This window comes from Danaus plexippus (assembly GCF_018135715.1).
Source record: "Danaus plexippus chromosome 22 unlocalized genomic scaffold, MEX_DaPlex mxdp_27, whole genome shotgun sequence".
Taxonomy (NCBI): Eukaryota; Metazoa; Arthropoda; class Insecta; order Lepidoptera; family Nymphalidae; genus Danaus; species Danaus plexippus.
Window position 1 is genome coordinate 2,018,676 of NW_026869855.1, and position 27,666 is coordinate 2,046,341.

General features: G+C 27.7%; 1 protein-coding gene across 1 annotated transcript in view; it reads right to left on the reverse strand.

Moving 5' to 3' along the window:
* Positions 1 to 24,763: 24,763 nt before the first annotated feature.
* The window catches only part of LOC116773623 (uncharacterized), a 69,773-nt gene continuing 66,870 nt past the window's right edge, over positions 24,764 to 27,666 (reverse strand). Inside the window, exon 8 of the mRNA XM_032666109.2 lies at positions 24,764 to 25,002. Within this exon, the coding sequence (XP_032522000.2) occupies positions 24,899 to 25,002 (104 nt within the window). The 3' untranslated portion in view covers positions 24,764 to 24,898. The remainder of the gene's footprint in view (positions 25,003 to 27,666) is intronic.

The following is a 27,666-nucleotide window of genomic DNA, read 5'->3' on the forward strand; positions in this document are numbered from 1 at the left end:
TATTACTTAATCAAGTGCCTCACAATTGCCAGTATCATCTTTAATTGGCAGTGAATACGTAAAATTTATTTTATAATATAATTAAAAAACAGATTCAGTTATATCGACGTGATTTAGAAGTCGTGATAGGTCTGTAATAGCACTTGTCTAATACCTTCATAATGGGGCGCATGTTTATAACTATTTTTGTTTAAATAACTTAAGCTAACACTAAATACCTTTGTTAGAGGATTGCATTTGAAAAGGTATTTATAAATCTTTTCATTAAAATTTATATCGCTATTCAAAATTTACGCAGGAATTAATGATTTTGTATCTATAAATATTTTTATTATCTAATATATACATAAGTATATATCTTAATTTAAAATTTGCTTTCTTAAAACTATACTAAAATCTCAATTAAATACTATTATATTACATCTTGTTATCTAAAATCTGTACTAATATTATAAATACGAAAGTTATGTCTGTCAGTTGGCTACCTTTTTCACACTTAACCCACTGAACCGATTTCGATGAAATTGGTTATAGATATAGATGCACCCCTGGAGAAAGACATAGGCTGCCTTTTATCCCGACCCCGAATCCTAATCCCGATCCCAAAACTACACGAGTGAAACCATGAAGTGCAGTTCGGGTTCAGTGGCTGTAATGGCAGAGAAAAATGATGTCCACGCGGACGAAAAACTAGTAGAAAAATATACGTAAAGACGAATAATTCAAAAGTCTTTAGGTCCATAGTCAAGTCTTTGTCTACAGACCTACAAAATTATTCCTCTTACAATAGGAATAAGCCTACAGCATTTAAATGCATAAAATAGTTACACTTACTGTACTTGTAACAATACCTTAATAAAAAAAAATTAAATTATAATATTCAGTAACAGTTGTATTAGTACACAAATGACACTGTTTCGTCTTAAATTATTGCTTGTTTTAAAAAAATGGTTAAACTTTAAATTTAGATTTTATAGATATTTTTACCAACCAGTTTCATCCGATACCTAGATTGTAAAAGTACATTAAATATAACTAGTTGCATGTCGGATCACTGCCAGATTGGATGAAGAACGACATCACAAGTTTAACCTTAATTGTTATCAAACTGATGAAGATATTTGCTTCTAAATGGAGTTGTATGATTTCATCAAACATATAATATAAATTGATCAAAGGTAATTTTATTTTTCTACTAGTTATAAGAAATATAAAAACAATGAAACGAAGTTTTTGTCAACCTTATGATTAAAAGAAACGAAATAATAATATGACGAGAACTAAGAGCTTTGAAAGTTTTATTGCGAATTGTATAACCATTAACAACGAAGACAATATAGAATTCAGATTTCATTGATCTTTCACTAGAATGCTACTAAGTCGTGCCAGACTTTTCACTTGCAAAATTCCTGAAAATTATTAAAAACACTCTGATTTTGTTATAATTACCAATTTATAAGTTGTATAACATTTCAAATGTAATAAAAAAACTGTCTTGAATTATTGACATATCTGAAACTGAATATTTTAGTCAACGTAATGTAAGAAGAAAAAGTGACTTTGTTTAATATATATTCAAGTCGTAACTACTCTGATCATTGTAGAATTTTTAACATTGTCATTTCATGTCATTTCGTTTTGAATATAATGTATCTGATCTATTTGTAAAGATAAAGTATTAACTATCTTTTGCCTGATAATTTAAACCCATGGTTATGTTTAATTTTTTTTTAAAATTTATAACAAAAAGTCGGCGTCAAAAAAATTAAAACATTAAGAGTTAATTTTATTGATACTTAATAGAAATAAACGTAAAATATTTTTTAGTAAGACAAAAATTATTATTTTTAAAATTATATTGACTCATAGTAGGTATATATATAACGTTATTTTATTTCAAGAACAATAAACGTTCTTTTTGTTTTTTTTTTTTCGATTGTATGATTTGAATACAGAAGTGGATTTAAGTACCATTTTGTTGTTGCGAAACAGGGGACGAACGATAACAACGAGTCTTTAAGTTGGCTTTTTGAAGTTCAATCAAATTGCAAATAAAATATTTGTTTACTAAAATTTTGCGAGAATAAAATCGCAACCTTTTTTCCTTCAAATCATTTCTCGGATCTTTATAGTTTTTTAATTAATATATAAAATTATTAATTATTAAAAACTGTTATGTGTGTAGTTAAAACTATATAAATACGATGGATGTTTAGTTCTGCTTTTTTAAATAAAGTTTCAAACAGAATTGAATATAATATTATCAAAGCTAAAGAGAGTTTAATACAATCAGCTTTTGGTTGACGTCAGAATTTTATTGAAATACTTTATTTTTATGAGCTTTTCATAATAGTTAGTCATGTCATAATTCCAATTATAATAGTTTCATTAAAAAGCTATTTACCTGTGAAATAAACTTACCTTGTTTGTTATTTATTTGTATTTTCGACGTTAAATTGTTAATTAATATTGGTTTGTCATTCAAACTGACTTGACAGATTTTATGCAATTGAAAAAGTTAAATATATGGGATGTATTTTCGTGGGTAAATTAATTCAATAAACGAGGTTGATAAAAATACACGTGATGTAAACAGCTTCTATGAATTTGTATTTTGATAAATAAAAGAACGAGAGGCAAGAGCTATTATATTCAAAAGTAGGGGTCAATGTCATATCAAGCAGTTATTATTATTCAGTATATAAGTTCTTAAAATCATATCACGCTAATAGTGGTAAATTCCTGAGACACTTGAGGTAAATACACGTCAATGTAGCTAATGCTTCCATCTTTTAATTTTGTATACCAGTTTGTTCCTATTACACACAATAAAATGTCCTGTGAAAGGTCTGCTAATACCACGAGAATTAATGCGAAGTGTTATTTATAATGTTCATAGATTTATACAAATGAAAATGTTACAAGAACAGTATGGAACACATACATGATAGTTATATCAGTAAAATTAAAGTCGAAAGTAGATAAAACTCAGCTTGCACTGTAATATGAATTGTTATTGAAAGAAATTCTTGTACGCAAAAATATATTTTTCCAAAATTTCCGTCTCAATGGATATGATCTACAAAAATGAAAGACTTCATATTGGTAATATTGATATCCCATGCCCTATGCAAGAGTGAGAAATGTTGGTCAGTTTTATACTGTGTAATAAATCCCAACTAAGCTGCTTGTAGTTTAAAGAGAAAATGGGATGGTACTGTATAAACTGAGAACGTACGCTTCAAGGCAACTTCTACACAAGATGGAATATTTCATAAAAAATGTAAATGAAACAAGCACCGATATTGTTCATAATACTTTAAAATTTGCAATTATTTTTGTGTAGTAGGAGAGATTTTTAATTATTATATAACAATTTAACCAATAGTTTAATCAAAACAAATTCTATTATGGCTAAACGGAGACTTTTCCTCAAATATATAGTGTGCGTTAAAATATATAGAGTTGACGTACATACTCGGGGACCTTCCCAAGTCTCACTACTCACATATCACAGAAGGTGACTTGCATTAAAATAGTCTAGTATTTAAACAATAGAAAGTTATTTGATCAGAATATTTTGTTTTACCATTACAGACCTTTAATCCTGATCTATACTCAGGCTTAGTGTTTTCAATTATATTGTATATGGGGTTGGTTGACGGTAGGTCAAATAATTGAGAAAAATTATAATCTCTCAGCTAGAAAAATCTAGACACAATCCTCTTAAAATATTATTCCAGTATCAGCGAAACATTCTAGCCGTTTTATGTATCCACATAATTTTAAAGTACACATTCTTTTAAAGTAGTCATAATAACTCTTTAAACTTATAATTAAACTCTGGAATGGCACTTTTATTATGACTGAGGGTAGATATAAAATAGGCCACTCCACTCATAATGATTTGAATTGTGTCGCACAAATAACTCCGACGGAATTACAGGACTGGCCATACAAAGATAGCGTAGATGTAATTCTGTATACGGGTAGACTAAATTAAAAACAGATAGCTTGTTTCTTTTTTGGTTTCGTATTCCTTAATATTTTTTAATTGTTCGAGAGAAAAGTCGCAAAATATAAAACTTACCGTTTGATGGTAGCGCCAACGTAATAATTTAACAAATTTTAACTTTATATATCATTTAACACATTTGGATTAATAGTAAAAGTTTTTTGCAGTGAGCTGACCAATTTTTTTACACTAAAATGCAAATTACTAAATTAATATACATTTAATTCTTAACATATAATTAAATATCAACCAAACAGTGATTCAGTGGCAGAAACAAAAAAAAATTAAACCAGAGAATGTACGGATTGTGTGAGACGTAAGTTATTTTTAAATTAAATTTCTCTAAGAACGTATCCACATACATTACGTTTGCGATCTGCCAGATGTACATATCTTTAAGTAGGTTACTAGCGCTTTTAAAATCTCAATAAAGAAAAATTTACTTCTTCTTAAATTACTATTGTTGAATTTGGATTTCATTTAAGTTAATATTTTTAGGGAACGACATACTTCTACTAGACAGTAAAATACAGTTATTTAGTTTCATTGAATTCATACGTTTTGAGTTTTTTTTTTTCGTTTTTGTTGTTCATTTTTGTAGTTTTAAGCATGAGGTTTTTATAACTATTTATTAACTTCAAAGTGAAATAGATTTGTTTAATTTTATGGTAAAGAAATTCAATTCAATGAGTTTCCTTTCCATATAAAATTAAAAATTAAACGTAAAAAAAGGATTGTTTTAGTTACTTAAGATAGATATACTATGATCACTCAACTGTTATTTTTTTGATTTATGAATGGCTTTCTTTATTGTGAGAGATCTGTAATACGTTATTGTCAAGAGAAGTCCAGTAACGTATAAAATAAAATGTAATAGATACCACTTCCATAATTAGTCATATTTCTATTGAAATTGAAATATGATTTAAAAGTAATGACATTATATTTTATTATAATAGACATATTTATACCACATTATTGTAAATATTGTATAAAATTTAAATATTCATAAAAAAAAATGTGGTGATAATGATATTGAATATTCTACATAAAAATATAATTTTTATATTTTTATTCCTTCAAAGCAAGGTTGTTAAAGGACGGTCACCAAAAAATTTTGATAATTTTATATAATTATTTGAATTTTAAAAATTTAATATTATTTAAAAGCCAAAATGCATGCAGACTTATAGGGAGCTTTTACATTATATATTACATTTAACGTCTTCTACCCAGATGCTTAAATTCAAATTCGCGCTAACATCGCAGTTTTATTTGGTTTCTGTGTGTATTTAGTAATAGCAAAATGACTTTATACTTAAACAATACATAGATATATTAAGAAATACATTATACACAACGAGACCTTGTATAATATTTCTCTCTCAATTTATTATTATGTGAGCTATTTTTAAATTATCACGTCGACGTTAAAAATAAACACAACCCTTGTAAAATAATAATAGTCACATTTTACAAACTCTAAAATAAAAACTCACTTAAAAATTTGAACCATGATATTAACCATGAAATCAAAAATGCATCGAATTAATTGAGAATAAAAAACCCATCTATTAATGTTTATAAAAACATTTCTTAAAATATACAAATTAATTTAAAATATACATCAAGTTCTTTTTAATACTGTTATCAGGCCACTAACTAAGTAAGTCGGTATTGACATATCATGCACATGATTACGTGTTTCTCGGTGAACAGAGAATGTGGCAATACAAGTCATCCAATTTCGATGGGATGTGCGGAAGCTATAATTGATGGTTGGTGACAAAGCTTGCCTATGATTCATAATCGAATCTGATCCGGTTAAAAATCACAAGCAAATGTATCTTTCACAGTTAAATGTTTGGAGTAATAAAGCTCAGGATGTTAGTTACAAAAAGAGATCGTTCAATAAGCCAACAAATCTCGCAAAAGGACATTGAAGATGACTTATCAATTAGACTTATCAATTAGTCATTAAGCGAAACTTTCTGCTAAACCTTCCAACATTAGAGGCAAAGTATTAAAGACAATCTTCTGTAAGTCCTCACTACCTTTTTTGACTTGAAAAAGAAAAAAAATTCTCGCTTATCTTTCTGGCAAAATCCTCGTGTTGACTCTATCAATCACATACAATCTCGCTTATCTGATTATAGTTTATGACAAAAGTCTGAGTACTTACATATAAAAGTTATGAGTACTCTGCGTATTCTTGGCGTTAACATAGGTAGTCGCACGGAAGATAATCCAGTCATAGTGCTAAAAAGAGTGCAACCTGGTTGTCACCTGCTTTCACAAGACTTTACCCCCACTTTTTGTGACTGATGTAGTGCCTAAAACTAGGAAGATTGCCAACATGTAATTATTTTGTTCCCCAAGAAAAGTAGCAGTGCAAATCCAGTTCACTGTCGTCTAATCACACATACCTCCATAAAATGTAAGATTATGATAGCTCGGGTGCTCTTATAAGATAATGATCTCTCCAGGGACTAAAACTACGGTTTTTGCTGAAATTGATCGATTTAGAAACTTCTGCTGCACCCCACATCTTTATGGAAACTAGCCCTAGAGAATGCCGTTTCACTTCGGCTGAGTTTTTTCACGATAGTCTTCTTGGTAACTTTCTGACTTTCTGACGAATCTTGCTCTACGAGTGTTTTTCAAAAGCTGTTCGTCAGAGGCAATGGCAGTTCCTTGGGATACCAACATTCTCAGAGACCATGTCATCAAGGTCAACAAGAATTACAAGCTCGATAACGAACTCACTACGAATAGGTTCGTTGTAAATCTGTACGCGGTAGAAGTAGGAGCGAGACGTATAACAGTAAAATCTTTCTGCAACCTATCGTCCAACAAAGGCAGCCCTAGTAGGTTCGTTTCAAATTTGGTTAGGTAGAGAGAGTAATTTGGACGGTGGAGGTCAGCGTTTAATAAAGCGCGTTAGATAGGGGCCCTTTAAATCTACACCTGGGTCGCAAGTCCCAGGCACTGTTGAAGCTCCTCTCCCTGCAACGCGATGGACTCAGTTCCCGCACGGATTGGATTCAGTGGAGTTAAAATTCTTATCGATAACCACAACATCATTAGATTAGGTTAACTTTGGATATTGTGCGTAAGGATTTCACTTTTATTCAATATCCAGGCTCACGGCTTATATTCACCCTTTCATTGAAGATTTTCTTCGCATCCGGAATAATCGTTACGCTTTTTTCTGCCGAATTGGCACAAAGAAGAATTTTAATAACCTGTCTGGGTCAAGTAAATACTGAGATAGTGCATTCACCATCTACAGCTTCAATTTTTGTCTACAAACAGATAAAATGACAGTCAAGTACTAAGTACAATAGGCACTTATTACAAACCCTTTGTTTTTTTAATAAAAATTAAGTCCTAAAATAATAATAAAACTTCTATCTATTCTGCATTATTAAGTAAGACTACTAAATAACTAAAAATAAATTTAGTAGCCTAAAGTTCAAATTCATTTTGATAAAATTTTATTCTAAAAAAAATCAATAAATTTAAAATAGATGAGAAATTCAGTTGTTTATTCAAATGACTTGACTTCTTCAGTACATTAATGTTTATAAGAATAAAAGACATTTTACTTTTAACCTTTTCTACCTCAATAAATCTTAACAATAAATCCATCACAGTAACAAACGCCTCGCTGTTACTAAACCTTTTATGTCGAGACGAAAATGAATGGGTTTGTAAAATTTATAATATCAAAAACCTATAACATACATATGACTCCGTGAAATTGCAATAAGAAAACTTTATTCAAACTCCCTGCAGATCTCCGAAGTTACTTTGCAGTTATATTAACTGCAAAGTTTTTCTTAATGATAAAAAAATACTAGGAAATTTTTATTTGAAACCAAAATAGATATTAAGTTAGCATATTACTCTCATGAGAAATAAGAGCTGATTAAATTTTTTTTATATAAAGGGTTATATATATGAGTTAGCCAATAAAGTAAATAATTTAATTATAAATAGTTTTGAAAATATTTTGCAATTATAAAAACTTCGTTTTACATATTGCCTTATTATTCATAGGGTTCGTGGAATTAAGAAAATATTATACGAATTACATATTTAGGCAAAATTCATTCCAAGAAAAATCTGTATCCTGAATAATATGCTACAAAATAATATTAATAGAATTCATATATTTATGGTTGTATTTTATTATATTTGTAACTTACTTCGAAACATCATTAAAAAATTTAATTATTATTTACAGTTATCACCCTAAAAAACATTTACAAAATTATTTCGTTTGAAATACAAAAAGATTTTTTAATATAAATGCGTTTGTAATATTTTAAAAGCGGCAACTTTGAATGATTTGATAACGTTTTTAATGTACAATCCTGTTTTGTTTTGAGTTGAAACTTTACAGAAAGCCATTATAATAATTTATAAAGTTATTATTTCCTATTATTCTTTATTTTTTTAGTTTGTTTTAAACAAAAAGTTACCAAAGATCACAAGGATCGTTTTAAGAATTTTAATGTTTCTTAAGCCTATTATAATTATTAAGTTAATCACTTAAGCGAGTTTGTTTGGTGCTGGATAGTATTAAAAAAATACATCTTCAACTCGAGACCTCAGACACATTTAGTTTGCTATTATTACTATTATTATATGAATTAGTGTTGTATTCGTATAGCCGTGTAATAATGATCAGAACTTGTACATGCGTTGAAGAATTTAGAGATTCATCCAAGATAATTTTTCGAGTGTAAAATTTGTGGAATGTTTGCTATGTTCCAAAAAACATCATAGTTAAATTTTATTCAAGTAAAGTAAAATTTTTTTGGGAATATTTTTTTTTAAATTCATGGATCTTTTGATATCACTATCCGATATATTTAATGTCACGGACATTTGTTTGGTAACTATTTATGACATGAGAGTTATGAATATGTAGTAAAATATACCTCACGTTTTTGCCTCTGGTTTGAATTATTCAGTTAACAGCTTAAATTTTTATTATAATTTTATTTTAATTTTCCACTACTGTAACATAATCTCATTGTAACCTAAAATTATTTTCTACTTTTTAGTTCTGTTAGCTACACAAAAGTATTTTAATTTCTTGCAACAAAAAAAAAAAATACGTAAAATCAATTGTCACTTCAATTGTAAACCTGCTGTTGATAATTTTATGTGTTCAACTTTTTAACTTTTCACCCTCTCAAAGTCTTTTCTCCCACTGGAGAACTTTATTATAGTTTCTTTTAAAAAATTACTTAACCTAAAAAAAATAATTAACATACATTAACAAAAATCTATAAAAATATAATCATACGTCGAAAGTGCCATGATGTACTGATATACCCTACGGGTACCGTTTTACGACCTTTACTAGCAGGGCTGCCGTCTAAATGAATTACCCAACCGTCTCCCAGCGGGATCCCAAGTAAAGACACGGACGCGCCAAACAAAACTTCAAAGAGTAAAATATTACAGCCATTTTTTAATGTTTTACCAGTACTTTTTCAAAATCATCATCACAGTATACTTAAAATTCTAAACTTTATACATTATCCTGTAATTCTCAGCATTGCTGCACTGGTTGGACACCAATGAGAGCATCTTATATTGTCTAGAAAGTAAGGGAACAAGGTTCTTAGGAGACACGGTGATAGTGCCAAGGAGTCAGCAACAAAGCATTAACCATTTCATACATACAACGGTGTTCTTTGAAGATTGTCAATTTTGAAATAAGTTTCTCGCATTTTGTTTTTATTATTTTTTTGTACACAGCGCTCAATCGCTTTTTACAGCTGTATTTTATACGACAGGTTGTTTGGTCTATAAAAAATATAAAAAGAAACACATGAAAATGAAATAAATTAAACACAAAACATGTCAAAGTTAATCAAAACAACAATAATATATCGACTATTTAGTTATTTTTTTTCTTGAATTTATTGAAGTAATAATTTGTCTTTCATGATCTCCACAAATCCATAGCGATGTAATTAAATATTTTCAAAGATTTAAATTTGTTTAAAAATCATTGAAAATGTCTTGTCCTCATTTCAAGGTTCAAATTAAGTTATAACAATGTCTGATCCTCAAACCGTTGAACTTTAAAATATTTCTGTACTGAATTATTTTCACAATAGATCAAATTCTATTGTGGGTTCATTATATAAAATTGTCAAACGAATTAATTAATTGAAAAAATATTGTCAAGCAATTTAAAATTTATTATATTTTCGTAACGTTTCATGATGGCATATGTTTACCATATACATACAATTTGCTTTTAAATAATATTTTAGAGTAAATAACGGGGACTTGGAAATTCTCAAACATATTTTCCCAAAATTAACTGGGTAAGAATGTGATTTTTATTATGTTATATTAAATTACTTCATTAATTAAAATTTAAGAGCAAACAAATTCTTAAAACTATGTATATTTTTATTAAAACCATAGGTTTGAGAACCAATTCTCTGACATAGGTGAACAAGATAACTAGTCTGAGATTGGATTATAATCATTGATTCATTCGTAGTAAAATAAGTATAGACTGCTATACTTATTTTACTGCGAATTAATCCAAAAGCAATCCATTCGTAATTATTTCTAATAAAATATGAATACGAGAGCTGTAAAGATAACATAAGCATTTCTGAATAAAGATAAATGAGAAGTTTTAATATAGCATAATATAATGGTGCTGTTTTCTTATGGCGTCCGGCGGGGTATTTTTAATAATATTTTTTATTGCCAACTATGCAGCGAAAGTCGTGAATTTATTCACTAAATCACTATCGCTTACTGCCATATTGTAAAGTTACATAAATGAGATTTTTTTAAATCTGAGCTTAATTTTATGAATTACGTAGATCTGATCTGTATGACAACAAATGGGGGAAGTGCTGCTACGAATATACTGAGAAAATCTGGTTAGGAATCGTATTTTATGTTGTATTATTTTCATGGCGCAAATTAGTAGTTATTAAAGGTATTAGGTGGAGGTGGATTTGCTATGTTTGCAAATTTATTTAATTTTTATTTTATTTCTTTTTTAAGGTACATAAAAAAGAAATCAGTTTGAATACTTATTTATTCTCATTGTTTCTTATATTACATAGTAAAGTTGGACGTTGTTAAAAAATTTATATACCATTGGACATTATAATTTCATTGTTTTTTTGAGCCTATTTTTACTCCGCTGAATAATTTAAGTTGTATATATTTCTTAATCCGTAGTTAGATATATTATAAAAGTTGGAAGTAAGAGTATAAAGTAAAAGTAATACTAAGTAGTAATAGTGTTGAAAAATAATCATGAAAAGATATGTTATATATATATATATATATATATATTTATTTGTAAACAATTGGAAAAAGATCCGCACAAACATACATAAATAGAAAAGTTATATGTATAAAAAAATTTAATTATATATATTTCAAGACAATATACATTGAAATTCGAATTAACTATTACATTCGTAACAATAAAAATACCTTTATAAGATTTTTCCTCGTTATATAAAAAAATAAAAGACTTTTCTTACAGAAACAAACTAGCACAAAAATATTAAAACCCTGACTACAAACTTGATAATTGCTTTGGCGAAACGTACTTTTAACTTTTTTAGTATTGTTGTTTCATTAAATGAATTTTGTAAGGTAAAGTAATATGAACCAAATTTTTCGAACGCATATTAAATAGAATTATTATTATATTCAATATTTTTTTACTATAAGAAATTAAATAAAAACTTACAGGTTTTATTTTTATTTAGAGCAATGCAACATCTTTACATAAAAATAAAATTTGATTCTCTGTTTGTTAAATTAAAATTATCGTTTTTTACTACTTGCTTATTAATATATATGCATACACCAAAATAACATTTTTTTAAATTATTGTCTACCTGTCCTACTCTGTTGGTTTCGGCTAATCTCCGAAATTCCTGGGCCGATTTTGACAAAATTTATATTGGGTCGTAGCTGATGTAATAAGGAGTAACTTGAAACTACTTTTATTATAGAAAATTCTTTTATTTTAGAAAAATAAAATAATGTTGCAATGTGCAAGTACTGTCTAGTACGCGCGCAGGTTGCCCCATCGGGCGCCTCCCACCAATTCTGGTTTAGGACATAGTGGCCTATGTACTGATCCTAAATTGCTCCTCGAAATTAAGTGATATCTCATTCGACTGGAAGTATAGTATAGAATACTTCACTAGTATCGCGCTGTTGCGGGCAGTAGGAAATGAGAGACACTAACTGCACTAACCTAAACGGGCAAATAACGTTTTCGGAAATATTTTATTCCAACGAATTTGCTTTGTTTTTTGATTACTTTAACATAAGAATATTTTTTTGCTAGAATTGAGTGTCCGTGTATTATTAGATTTACTTATTGTTTTGTTTAACTTAAGAATAGAAACAAATCTGTAGGTAAATTGTATTAGTTGTAACGTTTAGCCACCACAACCACATTATAGTTATATAAGAAGGTAATCACGTAGTAGGTAAGTCAAATTATTTTCATTAGTTAAGAATTTCGAGAAATTGGACGGAGTCACTAGTAACAGCTGTTATTTAATATTGATATCAGAATAATCAACACAATCACTTTAACCAACCCGTCCTAAAATTTTGACCATAGTTTAGGTAAATTACACTTCAGCGAAGTCTTAACTAAAGCAAAAATAATATAATAATAAAATAAACTTTTTAGCTTATTAGTATTTTTACTATTATCGTTCCAAAAAATATTTATTCAGGGTTCACATTGTAGGCTCATAGCAAATATCAAGAATTCAAGTACAAGTTCCATGATACAGATTAGTAAAACTTACACATTCAATTCAATAGATTTTATTCCAATAATTAATTTAACATTAAAAACGTTATTTCTTCTTCTGTTCGTCTTTTAGACTGAGACGGTATCCTCTAAAAGTAATTATTCTCCATCTCTCCATCGTGCCTGGTTCTACACTATTACTCTTACTGATATTAACTTTTTGTTTACGCTTTGCTAATAGAAATTGGTTCATTTTTGGTTCTATTTTAGCCAAGCAAGTAGACTTCTTGATATAATAAAATATGTACAATAAAATATAAAACACAAATACCGCCAATAGTTGAGAATATATCAAGTATTAGAGAGTATTAACTAAATTTAACAAACAGTGTAGTCGTACTTTTAACGGAGTTACATTCAGAACAGGTTATCGTATTATTCAATAAAGCTATCAAATTTATTTTAATCATAGTTGAAACGAATACTAACTGATACAGGAAAAACAATATGGCCGATACTTGGTATGGTTAAGGTCACTTTGTTTTTCTAGTATTAAAATTAAACTACTTTTCAAGATATGGTTGTAGTCTAAGACACCGATTAGATAATTTCTGTTAGGATTTAAATAGACAAATAAATATTATACATATAAGTTTATATAACATAAAAAAATTTCGTGATTACTTTTTTAATTACACTTTCATTAACATATGCAAACCAATTCCACATGATTTCATGTTATTGCATGTTGTTTCCGTTTGACTTCCTAAATCCATTACCGATCGCACAAGTTACAATCAATTGAAAATCATTACTAGATGGAGTTGCATTGAGATACATACATTAATCTTAGATTACATGACGGATATTAGTAACTATGAAACAACACATCCGATTTGGACTGAAGGACAATAGATCTTGATTTTGCCAATATTTCTGTTATTCATACCCTTTATTTGAAATCATAGTTTCGAAGGTTAAGTTAATAAAGATAAAAATCAAACAAAACGAATATTTTTCGGATTTACTACTCGTATTTTATTATTTAAAAAAACTAGGTACATACTCCCGACGGTTCGGTTACTTTTCAATAACAATGATCAACCGTGAGCAAAGATATAGTCATTCTTCTTGTAAGGAAATGTCATGTAGCGTTTACGATATTTATATTCATGTGAGTACAGGAAGTTAAAAATCCATTTAAAGTGATATCGTACATTATCATCATCGGTATCTATTCCTGGGTATTCAGTTTAAACTTGACAGAATAAAAAAACCTGTTTTATTTGCTATAAGTAATTCAAAGTATATGGTTTAACGAGATTTTTAATAGCGTAACAAAACGGTAATTAACGTATAAATATTTCGGTTGTTGTTAATCGTATAACTCTTATACTCGAATTCATTTTTAGTTCCTATACAAATTAATGCCAAGATCCGTTTAAAGTATTATAAAGCTAATGATTTATCAGTTGGTAATTTTATCCATGAACGTAATGTTATAGGTAAATACGAAGCACTTTATAATTGAATGGTTAGCGAAGAGCACTTACTTTTCTATATATAATACTGATATTTTTCTGCCTGTTCGTAAATATTTATTAAAAAAACTCTTAAGGTTCTTCATATTATGCGTGGATTAAATGGCGTAGTAATGGTGAAGATAATTTTTTAATCTATTAAAGTTAAATTCAAAATGAAAATATAGAAGAGTATTGCTGGATTTGATCCCGTAACCTCCGGAATGGCACGCTCCAGTTGTTTTGCCAATTAAACTATCATGCTCTGACTCAAGTATTGACTATCTTAATTTACAGAAATTAATCCTTCAATATATATTAAGTTTTCTTATGGAAATCTTAATCAATAATCTGTATAGATGATGTATTGTTAAGTTTCCACGTTATTAAATTTGCATGATTATGTTTTTAATATTTAAGAAAACTTGAACTAATACTGGAATTAAAATATAAAAATATCCATCGTTACGAGTAGGAATTATCTGAGTCATAACACGTTCATGCGATTTTAGTCTCTCTCACGAACACAGTTTATAAAAAAAATATATAATTTGCGAGCTATTAATAAAAATAGTAATCATTAATGTTAACATTTGCAATCTTTTTATACAAAAATGAAAAAGTAGTTAAAGCTTAACCGGAGCTTACAGTGAATACGATAAAGTGGAGGTTTTAATAAAAAATTTCAGTCGGAAAAAAGAAATTTCAAAATTAAAAGTCCGTGTAGCATGTTAAAAGTGGAAATAATAATTGTTTGCATTTTTTTATAACTTCAAATGGTTTTAGTAACATAGAAAGTTAAATATGAATTATATTTTATTTAAAATGGCATTTTTTTTTTATATTATTTATGCCTCAATTTTCTTCTGCACACACTCACCCGCTTTTCTCAAGAATTCAGAAAGAGGTCAACATATGAGTATATCATTTGTTTTAAATTTACTTTTGCTTTCGTCGGAAAATAGGCGGTAACTTTTTTACATATGATATAGGTAAGCTTTAAATAGAAATATTCTATAAATAGAATAAAATTTTCATTATTTAAATGTTTTGCAGTATTTTTCAAGCAAGAGTCAAAAGGAGTATTTTGAGTAACTTGGACTTATGACCATATGCTTCTATTAATTCCTTTGATCGATAAAGTTATACATTTACTATTATTAATTCAGAAACTTTTAAAGAAAAGCATTATTAATATGTTTCAACTTTTATTTTAAATTCACTTTTTTTCAAAATAACAAAACTTTTGTTATAAGACTACATTAAAGGCATATTGTTTAAAAAGGAACCGGGAACAATAACGAAACTTAGCTCTTCTTATAAAGTTCCTGTTTGCTTTATTCCTTTCTCATAAAACTATGAAGTTACCTTTCACATAATGTAGAATGTTGTTTAGCTTAATTGAAAAATAATTTATCTTAAGTCCTATAACAATTGTTTAAAGTTACACAGAAGCAAACATCTAAAAGAAAAAGACGACAGTGTATGATTTTAACTCGACTTTGTGACAAAAACCCTCCGGGGGTAAAATATAATGGCACTCCACGAAAAAACTTCCCTTACTGTCAATAGTTCGCCAACTATATCTGAGTATGTCATTAAAAGTTCACAAGTCGTTTCATTTTATAAATATCTGCGTTTTATTTTTTCTAACCTTATGCAGGGTAATATTTTAGTATACTTTTTTTGTGTACACTGTAAACGTCAATCGACCTGATAGTTGACCTGATGGTAGGTGATCACCGTTATGCTGGACATTTGCTCATAAGAAATGCAAATACATTGCTGGCCTCAAAGGTGAAGAAGGCATCTGTGAACATAACTATTAAAAATTCTAAATTCTAGCTCTACGGGAAGGAAGTCGTTTCATATCCTGTACTTGCGTAAAAAAATAATCGCGAGGCGAGTGAACGTGTACATTTGGTAAAATATCATCCTAGCCTCTGGCGGTGGTTGTGATAGAGAACTGCAATCCGGGCACTATATGAAAGAATTTATTTAAATATTTCCCAGACAAAATTTTTATTCTACACTTTTACACTTTTATCGAGATTTATGTTCCCCTCCGTTATATAAAACACCACCCTCTCTGTCATCCGCATGTGTTGTTGGTTTGCAATATATCGTTGATATGCACGATAATCGGCGTAAGTGATACCATCTAATCTGAGTCATCCAAGTGTTATGAAATAATTTTTGCTCAAAGTGATAATACAATAAAACAGTGAACACACTGACAGCGTGTAATTGAAAAAATTAACACAAAGTAGTTAGCAGGAATAAAATGATATGTCTTTTTATACTGATATATATTTTTTATCTACCACCTTACACATATTACACTATAGTTAGGGTGAGCTTATTTACCATGAAATTATCACGTAAAAGCAACGGGTATTTAAACATGACCCTTTACAAACAAAACTTTGACATAATGTTAAGAGCTCTTTCAGATAATAAACACAAGCGAGTTGAAACCTCAACTTGTGTTTGGTTTTTAATTAATTGAAACTGTGATTATAACATTAAATCTAGAAATACAGTGATCTAGTTAAATTTTATTTCATCAAATCATTAGTGTGCCGAAAGTACTTATAAGTATTATGTTTGGTAACTTTTAGAACTTCAAAGAATTACAAAAACAACCACCTCAATAAATGCTTGTAGAGTCACTATAAAATTAAAAAAAAAATACTTATATAATTATAAAATACATCCACTGGACGTACATATTTTTTAATATCTTTAATTAATCAATAATATTAACAATTTTTTTTATTGCAGGCTAAAATAATAATCAATGAAAGTTAATTCAATTGAAATGCTCGTAAGTCGTTATTTTTTAGAATATTACGGCTAAGCTACGCTATCTCAATGAATCTTAACAATAAATCCATCACAGGTAACAATCAGCTCGATAGCACTTAACCTTTTATATCGACGACTGAGGATGTGGATAATGCCTTTATAAAAGGTCTAAGGAAAACATTAAATAAAATTACAGAAATTAATAGATCTATTCAACGTTGTTTAATTTGATGTTTTGATTTATTTTACATATGAGGAACCTTTAAAACTTTCGACAAAAGCCAACTCATAGAAAGTGGCTATGCTAAAATCATTAACCGCTCAATATTTTTTTTTTATTTAAAAATTTCGATTTTTTTGTAAATCCTCAGCATTATGTATGAATTATAAAACTCAAAATCCTTTAGTGGATCAAAATATCCGGCCTTCATAAAGTCATTATAATATAAATTGATAAAAACTGTAACAAACCCTACAGAGGTTATCAAATTATTCTAGACTGCTATGTAACTTGTGAGCTGCCAACTCAATTACCATGCATTAACTAACCAAAAATGATTTTTTACAATCACACATAACAAATCTGCTTTCTTTCGTAACTAAATTACGTTATTTTTTATTGTTTCTGTGGATTTTGGATCTTGTATTATATAATTCTGAGATTTTCGATCAATGCATATTTTAATTTGTATTTACAGTATTTTATTTGACTTCAGTGAGAAGATATTTTCTGTTGCATTTTATTTTCTAGAAATTTACAAAATACAGCACCGATTAAGATGTACGAGGTGATTTACATTTTACAACTAAAAAATAATAATTTCTCGGTTTCCTAAGAAACAAAAATAATTTACAATACTTCGAATAAAACGTTGCACGTACAAAATACAAAGCTATCTTTCGAAATAATATGACAAAGGATCAGAATACAGTCTTTAATCCGTATCAGGAGAGACACTAAAAGCTTTTCATCGAGAATTCAGATAAAGAAGCAGTCGTATTCCTTTAAACGACTATGCATTTAACCTGAAATTTTAAATATGTAATCAAACAAAGGTTCTCTTGCATCTGTTATATGTTTTGTTTTGTTATTTTATTTCTCGATTCTACTTAAAATTGAATATAAATTTCACCGTTTACTTATGTAAGAATTTGTAATCAACAACCTTTGTAATACAGCGTCAAAGAGAGTGAGATCAATATTAGAAGTAGATAGCAGAACATTATTTATTTAAATTAAAGTAATTTTTGAATAAAATTTACTTAGCATTTCATGAAAAACCCATTTGGAATTTGAATTATAACTTGTAATTAAGTGAGTAATTTGAACTAATAACTAAATTATTAATTAAAACTTCAGTCCTCGATGTTTCTAACAATTTGAAACGGTTTTATTAAGCTCTCGACTCTTAAGATAAAAAAAATAATTGTAAAAATATCAATCGTATACTTGAATAAGAGAATAAGAAAAAAATATACACTGATATCCATCAACTGCGACATGTGACTCCTGGATTGCTTCCACGATGTGTTTTATTATCATATCATATCATCCTATCTATATACCATTTCCAAGTTTTATTAAGAATTTTCTTTCAGTTCATTTCCATGTTATTGTTACCATCTGTCATTTAATGGATATTTTTTCTATTTCTTAATAATATTTTTCTGTTAATTATAAGCATTATGAGATCTAAGATTTTCGCGAGTTTTATTCATTTAAATGAAACTAGTATTATTCGGATAAACTACGCGTGATTTATTTTTGTAAAAAACTACATACTCCCGACGTTTCGGTTACAAAAGTAAGTAGTTTTTTACAAAAATAAATCACTCGTAGTTTATCCGAATAATACTAGTTTCATTTAAATTATGAGCATTGACTTCGATCTGGTTATCTATATCCAAATTATATTACATAAGCACTTGTTCTCAATTTAGCAAATGATTGGTGAAAAGCTTGGAACCGCAGACTTGTCGGATGTTGTTATCATTTGATGGTGCAATAATATTAACATTAAAGGAATTTTGTATTTTAACAAATGCAAATTTTGCTTGCAATTACTAATCAAGCAAAAACTTAAACTGCTTACAACTTGATAAGCTCGGAAGGGTGTATTTGTATAAATTTTTATAAAATTCAAGTCTCAGATATTTTTTCAATACATATTTTTACAACATGACATTTATTTTTATTGCTGAAGTTGAATATTTTTTAATACCAGCCTCATTTAAATGTTATTTTCACCAATCCAACGAGAAATAAGATTTCAATCGATTTCTCTCTGTAAACAACAAACAATTGTGTCTATTTTTTTAACCATAAGTTAAAAGTTACTTATAACATTTTCACTGAGATGAGACGGTAATCTCTCTATTTTGATGTGTTTTATTATTATAGTAATTTAAGAAAACAAAATTTTGTACCATTTATTTTAAATGACTGTTTTAATTTTAGCTTATTATATTGTTATTTTTGTCAGTTGTAGTTCGCTTTAATTATACTTTGGCTAAATAAAATAGGCTTGACTTTTTTGTGATCATTATGTTTATATTATTTTTATTATTACAATAAAACAGATGTAATTTTGGTAATTGTATGTATATAAAATAATATGTACAACGTACAATCTTGACCCAAGGAGAGTTAAAAAGATTCTATTATATAAAGTAAAGAAAAGTAACCGCAAAAAATTGCTCTTAGCCTTTTTTCCACTGATATTATTTAGCAGAGAAGGGATTGTAATTTCTAAGACACTTTCAATTTGAAATTAATTTGTATATAAATATACACCTCTTCTAAGTCTTTTTGTAATTTATAAAGTAATTTTTTTTTTCTTAGAAAAAATAAACAGAATTTCAAATGATTAAAAACTCAATTTATTTAAATATAATACGTATTTACTTTTCTTAATTAAAAATATATTTTCTATGAACCTTAAGAGAAGCAATCAAAATTAATTGGAAAACTTAATAATGTTCATTTGAGATATAATTATTCTTTATCCTAATGTAACCGTCCTATGTAGACCTTGAACACTATAATTTTAAGCAAAAAAATGAAATTAGACCTACGCCGAAGGCTTCAAAATTGTGGAACTGAAATATTTTCCATTTCTATACATTAATGAATTTAATAATAATATTTTAGCCACCTGAGAAATGAGAGACATCACTAAGATCATCACAGTAGTTGTTTTTAAATAAAGTATATAATTTTTCCTAAGTTCATAGTAATGTTATCCATTACTAATACGTATCTTAGATAAATTTCAAAAATATCTGAATAAAGTCTTATAAAATAAATACAGGATATTATATAAAAGAAAAATAAATCTATTGACCTAAAAATAAATGATCTCTTCTTTATTGATATAAATAAGACTCCTTCTATCGGTTTCTGGGCTCAATGATAGTTTTAAACATGGTTTAAGTAAAGACTATAGGTATAACCTTATTATCTTATTTCAGAATGTTTACATTATTCAGAACGAAATTTGAAAATAGAAATGATTGAAATTGTTGATCAAAACACTAATTCTAATTTCGAAAGCTAATTACACTAAAAAGAGATTAATAAACAAATAGATGTATTTGCTGTAATTTGTTAGTGACTAAACTTCCACAGACACTCAATTTATGTTATTGCATAAACCCAATTTTGTCATTTGGAACCATGCGATGACGCGTACTAAATACACGCAAATATTCAATTAGTTCTCATTAAATATTTATATATGTGCTAAGTACTTGTTACATAAAGAGTGATTCACGATTCCAATAGTACCTTATATGTATCTATTAACTAAGTATACAAAAACCTTAATGAAAACTTCAAACTCGTAAGTAACACATGAGTGAGCAACAAACTAAACAAAATTCTGCAATGTAAAATTCTTTCTCCTCCCACCACAGTCTAATGAGTTTTGTTCAAATCAAATCTTTAAACTTAGTTTATTATTTTTTCCTAACATTTTATTTATGACTTGTGTTCAATATGTCATTTTTAAGTAAAGATAATATATAACTGAAAATATAAAAGACAATATTATTAGAAGACTCATTATTTTTCATTATTTTATCCAATTTGATCAATATCAGAATTTCTAATTTTTGTATATACTAAAATATATAAAAATATACAAATGAAACGAATATTTTCGGATTTACTACGAGTTTTTTATTACTTTAAGTACATTTTTTTCATAATACCGACGTTTCGATTATTTCGCAGTTACAATGAGAACGTGTTGTAAATACGAAAATATTAGTTTTATTTAAATGAACCCTCGGAAGTGTTAGTTCTCATTGTGTAAACACATACAGCTTAAAACTCTTAGTATAAGCTGCACTTCCCACAAGTTCAGGATGAAATTTCGAAATTTATTTATAGATTTTTTTTATGATGGCCTTAAAAATAAAGTTTTTTAGTCATAATGATGACCTAAAATGTCTGTCTTTATTCAATTTAACTTCAGTAATATTAAAAACTAGCCATTGCCGCTAAAGCTGGATATAAACAAGATTCAAAATATATTGTCAGATTTGAGCTGCGTATATACCATATACATATATATATATATATATACATTTATATAACTGCGTATATACATACATTTAGGAAGCAACGCATCTACAATTCTCTTCTATTCTATTGCAAATGCCCATGGGCTACAGTAACCATTTACGACAAGATGGGCTGTTTGCTCGTTTTCCAATGTATTGGCATACATAAATATTTTCTCCCATAACTTCGATTACTTTTGAACAAAAGGGATCACTTGAAAACTTTTGTATAATCAAATTGATTATTTTTTATTATTTATAAAGATATTATACTAAAAGTACAATGTTTCATTTATACGTTTTATTTTATAAATTTTTGTTTTATAGCTGCCAAAAAAACAAAATATATTATGAAAGATTTTCTTAATTTATTATAATAATAAATAATTAGTTTTAGAAGAACAAAATAACTGCAATACATTTATACCCATTAATTATTTTTTATTGATTATATAAAATATAACAAACAACTAACAATAATTGCAACGTCAGTTTTAAAAAAGCATCTTTATTTATGATAGTTTAGCAGAAGGTAAGGTATGAATAGTATATTTTCCGATTGTAATAAAAAAAAAATTTCCAAGTTATGCGACGACCGAGTTTCCCGACTAGCAAATAGTGATAAAAGGTCCTGCCAATGAACATTTCTGTAGAAAAGTGTTTCAATATTAATAAATTTTAATAAAAACATTTTATTCCTCATATTTTACACTCAGCAAAAAAATCATATTTTTCATATACCTTTAATTTATTTTATTTTCTGCCTTTATTTTCTGTCCACGGCGTTACAAGTGAAAATAATGTTTAAACTGTTACTTTACATGGTTATACATGATATGATAGGGGTAGGTACAAAACCAGAGTGGACTAAATATTTTGCACCTGACAATCAATACTATTATAATATATTTCTGTGAGTCTACGTTCTCTAATATAGAGTTTTTAATTTATTTCCGTCCTCTTGCTGTACAAACCTATATTTAAAACGTAATTAAAATGTGGTGAATTTAGTTTTTGGATTGCGATATATCAAAAGTAATTTCAAATTTGTTTTTTAAATAATTCTAAATTGGTACTCATATAAAACCGGAATAAAAAAAAATATAAAATTTAAAATAATGATCCGAATATTAATAAAAAGAGAAATCTTTATTTATACGATTCTCTGAAATAATAATAATTACTATTTTTACTTTTTCTTAAAAATATATGCCCGAGGAACCGTGATCACGGGCAGACGGTTGCTGAAAAGTAACCGAAACGTCGGGATTATGTAGTTTTTTAAATGATAAAAATCCGCGTAGTGTATCCGAATAATATTAGTTTCATTTAAATTAATAAAACTCGCGAAAATCTTAGATCTCATTATGAAAATACAGTACTGTTGAAACATGAAAAAGTAAGAGGTGAAGGTGTTTTCTTAACATTTTACTTTCCAGTTCATTAGATAAAATGACATTTAATACATTACATATTATGAACGTGATTAGGAATTAAAGCCGAAAGTATTAATACTTACTGTATGTAAGAAATAGAAAATTAATGTAATTTACATTTTTAAACAATCGAATAAAATACAAGCAATGTGCGTTTGGTGTTGAACTGATCAGTGTCTTAGTCTCAGATGGAAATCTATTGAATTTAACGGTTTCGGTTCACGCTCTCACGTACAGAAGACAATGCTGGGTCTAAGCAATAGGAAGAGGAATAGTGAAATAGATATATCTTGTCTACGAGGCTTAAGGGCTTAATATTTGTTTACCAAAGGTAAGATGTTTTTAAAATGTAACATATCTGAGTAAGAGATTGTAGAAGAGATTTTTCAAAGATATAGAATATTTTTTAAAATTAATTTTCACGAAATTTTTCATTGCATTCGAATGTATAAAATTATAAAGTGTGGGTTCATACATACATAACATAATAACTATTGTATTTTTCTCCTTAGGTTTGATAAAGTCATTTTGGTTTTATTATTAAATTTATATTTTTTTCTGACAGTGAATTATATATATATTTATTTCGTTTTCGTTAGAATCGATTAAAAATCGTTTATAAAATAATGTATCAGTATCTACAGTAAGTTTTCAAATTGCACAGGCTTAGAAAATGCAACTATGAGTTTGATTAAAATATAACATAACAGTCATGTTTGCAGTGTGAAATAAATAGCCGTATGAAAATGAACAGTTTTTTATTTATCTTTATTTACAAAAAAATTAATATCTGTGAGTTTATATGTATCACAATAACGTGTATGAATATATACAATGTTTTTATAGTGAAAATAATTAAAGTGTGATTATACTCTTAAGTTTTACAACAAAACAATTTTCAACGTTTATTTTATATGTCTGTAAATAATGTACTACTCTGACATACAATGAAACTAAATGAAAATATATTAAAGATACATCTTATTTAATATAAAATTGTAATTTGATTAATAATGATGTTCTAGATTATATTATACATTATTGTACTTAATTAATAACAATTTGAAAACCATACTTTTCTGGTGCTTTTATATCTAAATCTATGATAATATTCACATTGATTGCTTATATATATTTTACAGTTAACAATACAGATAAAGATTACATAATAATATTAAATAAAAAAACATGTTTAATCTAGCGTTTATATTAAATGGGTTACACGAAATAAAAATTTCCTCCACTGTGTTTTCATGTCGTATTTATAACTTCATAATTTCATTAAAGAATTTATATCAGATTGGTTAAATATAACACTAAAAAAACTTGATTTCTCACTAAACTAAAATAAATGCTAAAAAAATAAGTCAAAGATTCATTAGTGTAGAGTTTACTTTGAAATTGTTTTCGGACAATTTCATTACTAACAAGCTGTAGCTGTTATTGTATGAAAAACTGTATTCTTTTAACTAAGCAAATTAAAAGTTTTAATTAATGATATAAGAATATTTATACTTAATATAAGTTAATGAATCCCAAATATTTATCTATTTTTCAATTAGTATATTCCAAAAAGTGAAACTTAAAATAGCTAACAATAATTTTAAGTAACATAAATATTATCAAGTTGATTAAATTGATGTTTAAAACTATATCAATTATAAGGTAAATAACTGGGTATAAAAAATTTATTTCGTGCTGTATTTGCTAAATTTTATGAACATCTCAAAGGACATATTTCAGGTGACGTTTATTGTAATTGTCACCTTATAATAAAGTTAAGAGTAATGAGTATGTTTAAGAAGCTCTGGCAGTTGAGATGAAAGTAGCTAGGAGAGGACGATTGCATTGCGGCTGGGTTCTCACCTGAGGACAATTTATTTTATGATTAAACAAAAAGGACATTTTATTGTAGTAGTTAAATGCTAGAACTAAGGAACAATACGCCTACCCTAACTTGCATCACAATACATCTAAACATTAAAAGTTTTCCATTCTTTAATCTCTTCCAGTAAGTGAACACGTAGGTTTCTGAATGCGAAACGGGAAATGATTCGTATATTTTGTGACGATGAAAATTGTGCTAAGCGTCCTGAACCCAAATTTATAATATACAAAAAGAGAAAAAGAATTGAAAAGGGAAAATAACACTAAGCAATTTTTTCTCCAAAAGTAATAAAAGCTACCTACAAATTATGAAAATCTGGATCAAAAGGTGAGTCAAAAGCCTATCGCTATATTTGAAACTAATATAAATAGATAAATTTGCGTAGTCGTAACTAAATATTGTAGTCAACAAATAAAACGTAAAATATATAATTATAAGTTCGTAACAGCAAACAAGGAATGATTATTCGTTAGATAATTTATTTTTTCCCTAATATTCATTGACTTTTTTTATTAAATGTTGGTGTTTTGTACTAAACTTATTTTAGGATTTGTAAAGAGAAACCAAAAGTTTAAATTAGGTAATACCACCATGTGTTACTACAAAGTGAGGGATAAATTGTATAACATTATTTTAAACAGGTACTAAATGATTCAAATATCATGAAGACAGGCATTATTATAGCTGCATTAGTGGATAGCCAATTTTAAATAAAGTTTATTTATTTGTTTTTGATTTTTACCTTATGATTATTTAAGAAAACCTTCTGAAACTATAAAAATATAACTTGATTTTTACGTCTGCTTCCTACCGTATTACTTTTATTACCAAAAAATATTAAATAACGAGTAAGTCTCATAGAAAAGCTGGGCTGGGCTGAAGTACTACCCTCGAAAATAAAAATATTTATGATGCTCAAATAATCCTCATTGTTAGGTCCCCAGCAATTATTCGAAAAAAGTTGCAGTTCACAATGTCGTTCGAATTAAAATTACATTGAATTGGTACCAAATTGGTCTCTTCACTACTAACAGCACTATTACTATTTGTCAAGTACCAACCCAACAATAATAAGGTCGATTGGTACAAACGATCAAGTACATCAGACATCTGGTATGAACTTACCCACTTTAAGTTATCATAGATTTTACAGTAAATTCATTCATTTTATAAAGCTATTTTTTTTATATAATAATTGAAAATGAAACAATCTAAATGTTACAGTTTCGACTTTTTATGTTAAAAGACTTTTCTGTGTTGCTAAAGCATTCTCTTGGGAAATTCTACGAAGTAATCTTTTGAACATTACCATGTTCAAGTGTTTTCTGTAATATCATTTTGAAGTTCTATAATCAACACATGAATATATATAAACAAAACCGATTTCAATTTCTAGATGTTGCCTGCGATGTTGTCTGAGTTGATTACACATAATTTAACTTACCAATTAAAATAGATAATTTTAATAGTAATCTTTAGTTCGCAAACTTGTTTTTTTGTTTTTAACATTCCTTTCTAGTTCTAAAATACTATCCCTCCTAAAGCATTTCACATTCTGAACAAATATAACATCTGTATAAAAATATTATATCGTTTACTAGCAGCTTCCACTGTAGACTTCTTTTACACAAAACTCTGTGAGGTGTTAGATTGTGTATAAAAAAGGATAAGTGGATGATAATGGTTCAGTATAAGGTTTTTAGGTGGAAATTGAGATATTGTTCACTATAATAAAAAATTAAAAATATTTTTTATATACCCACCTAAACTGAACTAGTGAGAATACATGGCAGGTGGGACAAAATTTTATAGATGGCACTTTGTTTTTACAGAGGGTTGCCTCCGGTAAACTTGGAGCATTCGGCTTCATTCCTTTGAAGGCCATGAGGTATTCAAAAGCTGTGAACTGGCCTTATTAGCAAAACGAGATAACATATTTGAACGGACAAACAGAAGTGATGTCGTATTGCAAATTTGTGCATGGTATATCGCTCAATACCGTTGTCCAAGTAGCAAAAAAATGAATTCATTCAAAAAATTCCATTTCAATTTTATTTGGTAATTAAATAAATTAATATACCCAGTATTAATCTAATGTATTTCGTGAAAGCTTTTGCAGATTTGAAAAAAACTTAAATGAAAACAAGCCTCTTCAAATTTGATACTTTGTAAATAAAATCTGTCCATGAATGTATAAAAGCATACTTGAACTGAAATCGAAAACTTTCCACATAATACCGTGTTTGATAATTAGACTGATTCTTTGTCTAAATGTATGTTTAGTTACACAAGCACCGTATATTGTATAAGTCTAATTTTGTTGTTTTTTTTTTTGCAAAATGCTGAACCTAACAGATTATTTTAAAATTTTCCTACACGTGTCTTTCAGTTTCATCTCTATAATGTATCTATTGGTTCATTTTGGATTAAAGACACTGTCATTATGGTACCTTCCAATAGTGCTTCTCATAATTCTTTTTATATATATTTTCTATGTACAGCAGGGTAAATCCATGTAACCTATTAATATATACATATATTTATGACTGACAAGACTTGTTGAACTAAGTTCAAAACAAATTAGCACACACATACAATATGCGAATATTTGAAAGTTATAAGGCAGCCGCGTTACGCTGGGC